Source organism: Haplochromis burtoni, unplaced genomic scaffold, assembly GCF_018398535.1.
Source record: "Haplochromis burtoni strain Fernald_Lab_line unplaced genomic scaffold, NCSU_Asbu1 Contig_184, whole genome shotgun sequence".
Taxonomy (NCBI): domain Eukaryota; kingdom Metazoa; phylum Chordata; class Actinopteri; order Cichliformes; family Cichlidae; genus Haplochromis; species Haplochromis burtoni.
Genome location: NW_024582545.1, coordinates 674,658 through 685,276, shown reverse-complemented (window position 1 = coordinate 685,276; position 10,619 = coordinate 674,658). Strand labels below are relative to the sequence as shown.

The 10,619-nt window shown below is 40.3% G+C and overlaps 1 protein-coding gene across 1 annotated transcript in view; it reads left to right on the top strand.

The window, feature by feature from the left end:
* The first annotated feature begins 8,329 nt into the window (after positions 1–8,329).
* LOC102290127 overlaps positions 8,330–10,619 on the top strand; it is a 36,058-nt gene continuing 33,768 nt past the window's right edge. The window contains exon 1 of the mRNA XM_005934235.2: positions 8,330–8,494. Within this exon, the coding sequence (XP_005934297.2) occupies positions 8,344–8,494 (151 nt within the window). The 5' untranslated portion in view covers positions 8,330–8,343. The remainder of the gene's footprint in view (positions 8,495–10,619) is intronic.

Sequence of the window (10,619 nt, the reverse complement as noted above, 5' to 3'; positions counted from 1 at the left end):
TATTGCTAGGAAGCATTGTTATGAAATGACACACAGGAAATGTGGTCCAGTGGCATCAAACCCATGGTCTTGCAGTACCCTATACCATACGGGTCATCTACTCAGTCAGGTGAGCTACAGTAGTGCCCAGATTCCTTTTTAAACTTATAAAGTAGTCTGAGAAAGGTAAACCTGTAGTTATCTTGGAAAGTCACAGCTTTTCTCTGTACAAGATCTGCACTTTGTGCTACTAAATGCTTCTCCTCTTATAAAAACTTCACCTTGGAGTTCTGTTGAAACCAGCAAATCAATCAAATTTAAATCAGGCAAATTAAGTTTTATGGACAGATTTCCACCACGTTATGGTCACGTGTCAGAAGTTCATCATTTACTTTAACTCAGCAGAAGATCAAATTCCAGCTCAAGTGACTTTAGACACAACAGACTGTAAATTTTATATGTCTCACTTAGACAGCTGAAGTCTGAAGGGCTGACGGATTTGTGTCACCAACTTTACACCAGATGGTCAAAAAAATTTGCCTTCTTAAATCTGTGTCTGCAAAGTCATGTTTTTTAAAAATGCTCAAATTAAATTTGTCATAAGCTGGAGTTGTCATTTAAAAAGCTATAATCTGAGAGGTATGGCTTTGGAAGGGATCGAATGGTTTGTATCTATAGCAACAGCCCCAGTGTGGTACTGCGTTTGGCAGCAGACACTCTCCTTGTCTCACTCAGCCCTTTGTGCCCCCCAGCATGGCTTTCTCATATCCCATCAGTCCATACAGTGACCCCAGACTGACCTGTTTTGAGCAACATCTCCAGAGTTTAACTGTCCCTGACAATGAAGCAGGGCACTGTCCTGGCCTGGCCTGGCCTCTCCACTTAGGGCCTTTCAGCATGGCGCTGTGACCAGGAAAAGAAGGCCACAGGCACACAGAGGAGTCGTTGTTTTTATCCAACTCTGTCAAATCAAACCCACTGACCCCCCACAGCCACCCTTAACCTCCCCGAAAAACTCACCCTGACTCAGTAGAGCCCTCGTCGACTGAGAATGACAGCTGAGTTGACAGCAGCAATATGCTTTGAAGTGTCAAGTCAAGTCCTTCCATTGTCTCTCTGAGTAGAGCGCCAAGCCGCTCAAGTGCACAATAGTGCAGTGGTGTGTGCGTGGCGTTGTTCACTTACTTGACTGCGCGAGGGTGGCTTCATGTGTACATTTATACTCGTCTGTGTGGGTGAAGGAGCTGAGTTTGCCTTTTCCTTTTAGAGCCTCTGTATATATTATCCTTTTGTCCAGGCCAAGCTGTTCTGCATTTCTAATGTGAGAAAAGCCTCGACAAGCTTCTTTCATGGCAATGACAAAACACATCACCCAGTGAAACAGTTTCTCTCACTAATCCTCTGAGTTTTAAACCAGGCAGAGTGAAACAGTTTTGATGACGAGCCTGACCGTTTTTAACATTCCTCAAAGTGGCCTCTGTGTGCTTAAGGGAAGATTTTCCTGCTCTGTTTAGTGTAGGCAAGTTGAGAGTACTTTTACCCTGAAGCCTCACCTGAGGGGCTTCACTTGTGGATGTCCTGTATTGTGTTTTGCCCACTTGTCAGAATCCCCCTCCTTGAAGGGGTGAGCATCAATATAGCTGACTACATCCAGCCAAGAGAAGCTGTGTAGTCTGACTTTTGTTTTCCTTTCTCTTTGGTGTTCTCATTATTATTAAATTATATAGCAATCTTTTATTGATATTTAAAGGATTTTGTGATAGTTTATGTGGGAATCAGTCAGTACTAATGAAAAAAATTTAAGGTACATTTAATGTTCCAGTCACAAAGGCCTAGAGACCAGCCAGTGACCCATTGAAATGTATCTGCTTCAACTGCTTAGTAAGTGGTTGCTGGCTTTTGGTAGGTGAAGTTGAGCCCAACAATTGCTCTTGTCGCTGGCAGATTACTGCTTTGCCCATAGTTTGTCTCGAAAAATTACAAACCAGACTGTAAACGGACACCGCTCACCTACAAACGAAAAGTTTGCATTACACTGCAACTCACCTTTTACTTTGAGGGGACATGGTCTCAGTTTCACTACTACTTAAAGAGTTGTCGGCAGGCTACAGCTGGTCATATACCACTACTACCAATTTCACCTTGCAACTTCCAACAACCACTTGTTTTCTAATAATCAGAAGTTAGCTAGTATAAAACAGCTAACCTAGCCTTATCTAGTTTTTTTTTTCCTAGCCTTATCTAGTGTGCCTGCTAATGCTCTAGAGTTCATTCAATTGCACATTACACCTTGTTTAATGTATACAATATAGCTATGATATAAGTGTAAAAAAAATGTTATACCCATACAAAAACAGTTGTATGGGTTATTATGTGCCACACTAGCAAGCTGAGCTAACTGTAGCTTTATATATAGCTAATGGACAGTAATTTAAAGAAAAATCTTCTAGCAGCAGAACATAAATATGGATTTAACTCCTGCCTTGGAAAAATCAAAACATTTTACTTCAAAAAGTTGTTTCACAGAGTAAGAAAATGTAAATTGAAACATGTTAAAATAAAAATAATATGCAGTCATGTTATTTGGCGCTTACATTTTCTATTGTTTTCATGCACTGTACTGGGTCCTAATACTTTTCAAATGTAACAATCCACTGTGCCCACACATGTCATTAAAAATGCATTTAATCCTTATCCTCAGCTTCATCATCATCTGTATTATCGCCATAATATTAAACACCCGCTCTGTGCTGTTGCAGGGTGCTCAGCAGCATCTCGCTGCTCTGAGATCAGCTGCAGTCAGTCTCGTGTGTTCGATGAACTGGAGGCCATTGCACCACTGTCAACTTCCTGTTTGTCTTTGGACCAGCCATCTGACTCATCAGGCTGCCCTTCACCTGAAACAGGTAACACGTTCAGCACTTAAACAGCTTCAGCTAATGATACAGCTTAATAATTACAGTGTTTCCAGCTTTTTCCACAACTTTGGTCCAAGCACTTAGGTCTAGGGCTGCGTATCGATTTTGATTTCCATAATTGATTTGATTTGATTGACTGATTTGACTCAGACAATCAATTTATCAGTACATATCCATACTTTTATATCTATGTATAAAAACAAAACTGACACTTGGTTTTATACAAATATAAAACACCCAAAAATTCAAAATGACAATTATATTTGACTTCATCAGAGGTGTAAGCATCACAGCAGCTGCCTTTGTGTCAAAGTAACTGAGGATAAAACAAAGAAAAACATGAAGGAGATTTTTCTGGCCTGGTCTTTTATAGCAAATAACCCCCTTAAAAATATTCTGCAGTAGACCAAAAACGGAAGAAAACCATGAATCAGCAGATGAACATTACCTGATGCTGCTGAAGTGAAGCAGCCAAAGTTACAGAGGTTTATTAGACACAGCCAAGCGTTTTGTCGTTTGACATAATTTGTAAGTTTAAATTTCTTTGGTGCTGACCAGCAGAAATTTGGCTTTCTTATTGGAGGTCATTTAAAAAAAATAACAGCAGCACTGTGCACAATGGTAGACTGGTGTGCAATAAGTAACCGAATAATGGAGAAAAGAGAGATTTTTGATGGTAAACTCTTGAAATACACTGAGAGAGAGCTGAGCAGGAAGTCTGATTTAATCGTGGTGGAAGCAGAACAGCAGAAGTAAGAGGGAGCTCATTACAATGTTTTTCAAACGTGAAGCGTAGTTTTGGTCTTCTTTTGCCGCTGCTAGTAAATTTTGGTTGGAGAGTGACGAAACCTGCAGCTTCAGAATCTGTGAGATGTCGGCTTTCAGCACTCGATGGCGTCCATACATGCCATCGGGTGAACGGGGGGGAATCTTTTTCCATTTACCTGCTCTTTAATCGTTTGCTGTTTTAGCTGTTTTGCGGTTGTTGAAATAGTTTTGTGAGCTTTAACCTGAGATTTCTGGCAAAGTACATTTATATTTAAAAATCAATTCAGGATTTAATGAATCGATATCAGAATATTCAAACTAAAATTGATTTGAACTGGAAAAATCGATTTTTTTAAACCCACCCCTACTTAGGTCTTGGATTGTCCTGAAATTTTGTAGATACTTTTGTAATCCACAGATGATATAACCTACTGACATTCTCACTCTTATTACCATGACATTGAAATTTCATGGTTTTAGTCAACTTTCTCGACAGCTTTTTGATGGCTTGCCATTAATTTTTTGTGCAGACATCATAAGGTTAATATAGAGGTCTGACAATAAAGGACCAATTACCAATCAAGTGGTTAATATGATGTCTTCAAAAAGTATGTTTTTTTCAGAGAATGGGGAAAGTAGGACTTTCTACGTTGAACATTTCTCCCAGTGTCCATGGTCCATGTTTCCATTCCCTTTGCGTCTGTATACAATGCATGCGGTTTTTCCTCTTGTTTCTGCAATACTCCTGGAAATCACAGAGGCAGCGGTTAGTAACATCCACATCGGCGGCAAACTCAAACACTCAAACAATCTCACAGCTCAGCCACTCTGTTAAATAACTCCCCAGACGAGGCTGATCAGCAGCAGGTGCATGCGATTACGCTTTAGGTGCGGCAGGTCTCACGGTGGGAAAAACAGCCACACACACACAAATATAAGGGGAAACGAGGGACATCACACAATACACGACCATTGCAGGTCACCCGGCGAGGACAGTGAACAGTTTTAAGAAGCAACAGGTCATCAGGTATAAATACACAACTAACAAATGTACAAATATTGAAAGGTAATTAATTCTCAAATTTGAGGGTCTGTCTGATGTGTTTTTGATCGTTCAGCTTACTGATTCATTTAGTAATTAAACCATAATTTAAAACAAAAGTATCCCGTTATTATTGTGTGTGTTTTTGTTTTTGCTTTTTTCAATTTAATTTCAATTTAATTTATATAGATCAAATCGCAACAACAGTCATCTCAAGGTGCTTTATATTGTGAGGTAGACCCTACAATAATACATACACACGTTGCGTTTTTGCGGTTCACAGGTTATCAGCATTTGGAAATTTGGTCAGGCTTTAGTTTGGCTCCTCTTTCTCTCTCTGTGATTCCATTTCAAAGGAAGTTAAGTTTGTTTACTGTTGCTTCCATCTATGTGTGGCTCTCATTCATGTCTCAATTAGACATGCTCTCCTTTCTCTCTGACATCTGCCTTGTTACCAGCAGAGATGAGCTTATCTGACCACTCACTCTGTCAGGTCCTTGCATTGGCCCACACTGGCCAACAAAGGCGGAGTAAATGTGATTTGTGTGCGTGTGCATGCCTGTATTAGATAGCATGTGTGTGTCCTGGAGGTGGTTGAGTGAGATGCGGAGAGAAACATTAGCCAATGAAGATTTCCTCCACGTCCCTCATAGCCTGCTAATCCCTGACAAGGTGTTTAACCTGCTTGCTTGACCCGAACCTCTGTCTGACCTCCACGACCTTTGCCCCGAGGATGTGAAAGGATCAGCGCAGCCGCAACCACGGCAACCAGTTTGATAAAATCAACACAGGGCTCAGTCCAGAAGCTCTGGCAAATGCGAGCTAATGCTCCAGACTGATTGTTATCAGGCTGACATGAAGCACAATTTAAATTTGTATAGGATATACAGGATTTTAAAAAAATACAGATATTTAATCAGGCTAAACTGCATAAAGCAGACTCAAAAACAGCCTTTTATTTCAAAACAGACCAAAGGAACTCAGGCGTGGACCGAGAAAACCCCAAAAGAAAATAATGGTGAGCAAATTGCAGCTTCAGATGAGAGACTTTGCTGCATGTGTTTAATTTGTCCTCTTTAATGACTTTGTAGGACTTGAAATCGGACATGAACCTCTTTTAGAAACCTCTGTCATTACTCATGACCTTTACTGATGTTGCACAACATCACTTCTGATCAGCGCTTTGAAGAAACCGTACAGCAGTTCATTCAGGAGCGTGTCACTGTGACACTGAGTGGGTGGCAACCACAGTGTCCAACACCTTAGTCACAGGATTAGTCATTTGTTATCTGCCACTGTGTTTGCTGAGTGTTGCTTGTGGCTAACGATAGATTAATACCCGACCTAACTGAAAGTGCTTCCCGCCACATTATGTTACAGCCACAGTTATCCCAGGGATTTCCTCTCAACGACTTCTTAATTTATCAGCAGCAGAAGCAACAGTTCCAGTTTTCTCACCTGAGGGATTACTTTACCAGTTCCCAACCGAAAACACTTAACAGAGGAATGTGCTCTGTGTGGATGCAAGCGCAAAACTTTCTCTGATTCTCTTTTCTAGCACTGCTGGGACGCTGCTGGGAGTGCTAGTGTGTGTGTGTGTGTGTGTGTGTGTGTGTGTGTGTGTGTGTGTGTGTGTGTGTGTGTGTGTGTGTGTTCGTGTTTGTGTCCATGCAGCAGAGCGTAATGTGTGAAATCCCCTCAGATAGGAATGGTAGCTCCACACTGGGGATTTGCATGGGCAGTGAGCCACACTGTCACTGATCCGCTTTTAATTGGGTGTGACGGCGAGAACTTTGGAGTCTGAGGGGGGAATTGTGTGTGTGTGTGTAAGGTGGGGTAGATCTGGGGTGGTTTGCTTGAGGTGCTGTGCTGTATAATTTACAGTAATTTAATAATTCAGTCGAATCAAAAAAAAATTTCAGCAGATTATTAATTTTTCCAACATCTTTATGGTTGGAATACAAATATTAGACTGTGTTCTACTCTTTCAAGACTATGATATGTTGTATACTAACAAAAGTCTCTGAATGCATATTATGTTTTACCTAATTTACTTTTACCAGCTCATTAAGATGATGTCATAAGATGGCTTCCTGCGTACCTCATCCCCAGAATATAAAACACCTTATTATACTAGACCTTCCAGTGTATATTCACATATTGGTTCTAAATCATTTCATAGAGTGCTTTATCTTACTAAAAAAAAGCTATCCCAGAAGCATTAAAATATCTGCATTCAGAAATTTCTCATTAGCACGACTGAGGTGAATATTTTCTCAGCAATTCTAATATTCACTGCAATGTTTTCATCCTGATTTCTTGAGCCAATCGACTGTCAGCTGTTGAAACTTGTATCTATTTAAGTAAGTAAAATATAGCATGTGTCAAGACAAGAAAGCAGTGACACAGTGCTTTACAGAGGTGTTAGTAAAATATAACAAACATACTTGAACCGATGAAACAACCCAGAACAGTTTAAGCTTTTTTTAAGGATATTACAGAGTTGCAAAGTTTTATAACTAAGGAATGAAATTCAAAGTCCCTTTTAGTTTTCAGACGGGTAAGTAGGAGCACAAGAAGACCCAAATCTGCAGACCTAGGGACATTTTATTACTAATTTATTCATTTGTACACTTAGACGTTGGCTGGTATTTTGATCTATTCTTTTTACTTACTGACCACTCAGCAGACCTGCACAGCTGATATACATGGCAATGCTTTTTATTTAAATGAAAAAGTAAAACTTTGTTCATATATTTATATGTTACTAATTGACAGCACACATATACTGCACCCCTATGTGTGGGAGTGTAGTATGTAGTTTTACTTCATTGGGTGGTTATTAGTCCACCCTGCTGAATGGAAGTAATGGGCAGGAGTGTTTTCTTCAATGGTAGCAATAGGGGTTAAAGTTTGTTTTGACCTCTTTGTTTCCCTTACTGTTTGGTTAGATTCAAGCACCAATACAATACCAGAAAGTTTAGTATAGGTTAATTAAGTAAATAAATGAGTACTTTTATTATTTAAGGGTACCTAATGGCAACATTTATATGACTTAAAAAGAACTCATAAATGCTGTTGAATAGGTTGATAACAGGCTCAGATTGGGGTGTGGTGTGTGGTTTTGTCGGACCAACTGGATATTTTCTGATATTCTCGTTTTGTTATCAGGTTAACTTGAAGTGAGGCAGCAGTGCTAACCACCGTGCTGCTCGCTTCTATGACAACCATATAAGGAAATTCACTCCTACTGACATTTGTTTCGATTTTGTTCCACAGGTGTTACTTTTATATAAGATGACCTCCATTATTGGAACTTTGGCCATGTTTAATACGTGTATCCACCATTATTCATATTTATAATAGCATGTGTTATTATACTGTTATAGGATCTTATCTAAATTAACATTTTACATGTAGATGTATTAATTTTAAACGGCTCCAACATGTCTGGAGCTTTAAAGTTTATTTTTCTGATGAATATTTGAAATAATAACTGCCTGGACTAACTGGTCTGTTTGTCTAATCTTCACTGCAGAATATCAGAGGTCTCTGAAAGATTCAGATCTTGTTTTTCTGGTGTAACATCTGGTGCCTCCCCCAGCAGAGCTGTCCCCCGGCCTCGCAGCACTCACAATGGGCTGCGACTCTGGAAATCTGGGCTCCCTGTCCCGGGTTCAGCTGCTCCTCCTGGACCGACCGGCGCCTGAGACTCTTTTGAGTCCCTTTGAGCTGGAGGAGGAGGTGTCCCCGAGGTCCGATCTGACGATGCAGTATGATTCAGCAGGTAAAACATCAGCAATACTAAGCATGCAAAAGCTAAAAAACCAAGCTGTGTGGAAATGTAAAGACCTTAAATGTTATGAATGGAGGGAAGAGGGGTTGGTGGGTAGTTTGGGAGATTGCAACATAAACCATGGATTTAACACAACCCTGCACAAACATGCAGATACACCTGTAGCTTGTAGCTTGTTAATGATCAGGGGACACTGAACCAAAAGAGGAAGTTCAGAGCCAAAGAACAAACTCTGACTAACACCCGTTATTTCAGTTAAGATGTTTCTGAACAGTCTGGATCGTTTGTGTGAGAGTGAGAAAGTGAATTCCTTCTGATTTTAATTATGGTTTTGCATGTTTGTTGTAACTTAAAGACAAATCTGAGTTGACTGAGCGTAAACCTCCTGCTCTGACGGTTTGAGTGAGATTGTTTGATAAGCAAAAACCGTCACTGTAATAACAGGCAGCAGCTGGACAGGTGTGCCTGTGTGTGTGTGTCTGGAGAAAACACATAAGACCTTACATGGGGGGAAAATATGACCCTGAAGGTGTGTTTTCTCCATCTACGACTGGCCTTGAGAGTAAGCAATGCATTTATGGTGTAAATCCCCCCCTTTTTTTTTCTTTCTTTAACAAGCTGTAATATCAACTCTCATCTGCTCCCAGGCATGCCGCTGCGAGCTCTTAACTGCTTTTCCCTCAAGGTGCGGTGAGGCAGAAAAAGGTTTATAGGGATATCAGGATGTGCCATATTAATAAAGATCAAACCGCTAGAGTAGATCATTAACTGGGAAAGTCCGACTAAGATAGCCAAACACACTTCGAAACAAGACTGACACATAACACAGGATAAGAAACTGAGAAGAGTGTGTGCAGAAAACCCCTGCTGATTATAGACTGATAAGGCACCAGAGAGGGAGATAAACACTGTGGATGTTTAAGAGGTCAGTTCAACCCATTCATGAAGAAACATCTCTCATTTTAACTCGACTCTGAGATTTCTGCATCTGTTCAAAAACACTAAAGATCAAGAGAGCTCGCTCTTCGTCGCTTCATCATCTGTCACGTATCTACTGGAAGATTTTTTCACATAACCTCATGTTTGAGTTAATTCTGTTCATGTCTTTTAGACACGAACACTGTTGTGGATTAACAAAAGTGACATATTCTGATATTTTAGTGTTAAGCTGATAATCTCTGATGGTGACTTAGACCTCAGATGGTTCACTTTTTATAATAAATGAAGCGTGTCTTTGTCCCTCACAGCCTCTGCCTGAGTCTGATTCTCCAGAACGTCTCTTGCTGTTTTTCCTTCCCACTGACACCAAGTGATTTCTCATAACAGGTTGTCTGATTGTTGTGGTTTTCTCTTTATGATTAGAGGATCTTTTTCTTACAATATAAAGCACCTCGAGGCAAGTGTTGTTGTGATTTGGTACCATATAAATAAAACTGAAATGAATAAATATAATGGCAAGCATTAAACTGATGTGCTTCCAACTTTTGTCCCTAGTTGGGCTTTTTTACCCCTCAGCTTCAAAGGCTTCAAAGGCAGCCCGCTGAGCAACCAGGCAGGCAGCATGGACACGCAACTTGGTGAATGAGGGGATGTAGGATTTTCAAATTGATACCACAGGTCTATCTACTAGGTCGTGACAGACAGTTTTTTTCTTTGTTCAAACACAGACCTGTTTAAACAGACCTTGGCTTAATAGTATTAATGAATTAATAAGCTGTGTACTTTATTGTGAAGAAGAGACTGGGAATCATGTTTTATCTGTACAAAAAACAGATTGTCTGCTTCCCTAACATCCTCCTCTGTCACACCAACCCTCTGCACCTTCTCCTTCACTATACTACAAGCTTCTCTGTGGTCTTCCTCTTTTCTTCCTCCCTGGCAGCTCCATCTTGAACATCCTTTATCCATAATATCCCAAATCCCTGCTCTGTCCGAACCATCTCAGCCTTGCCTCTTTAACCTTGTTTCTAAACTTCTAAACTAGACCTGAGCTGACCCTCTGATGTATTCACTTTTAATCCTGTCCATTCTGGTCCCTCCCAGTGAAAATCTCAGCATCTTCAGCTCGACCTGCTGTCTTTTTATCCCTTAGCCGTAAAACGCTGAAAGGGTATTA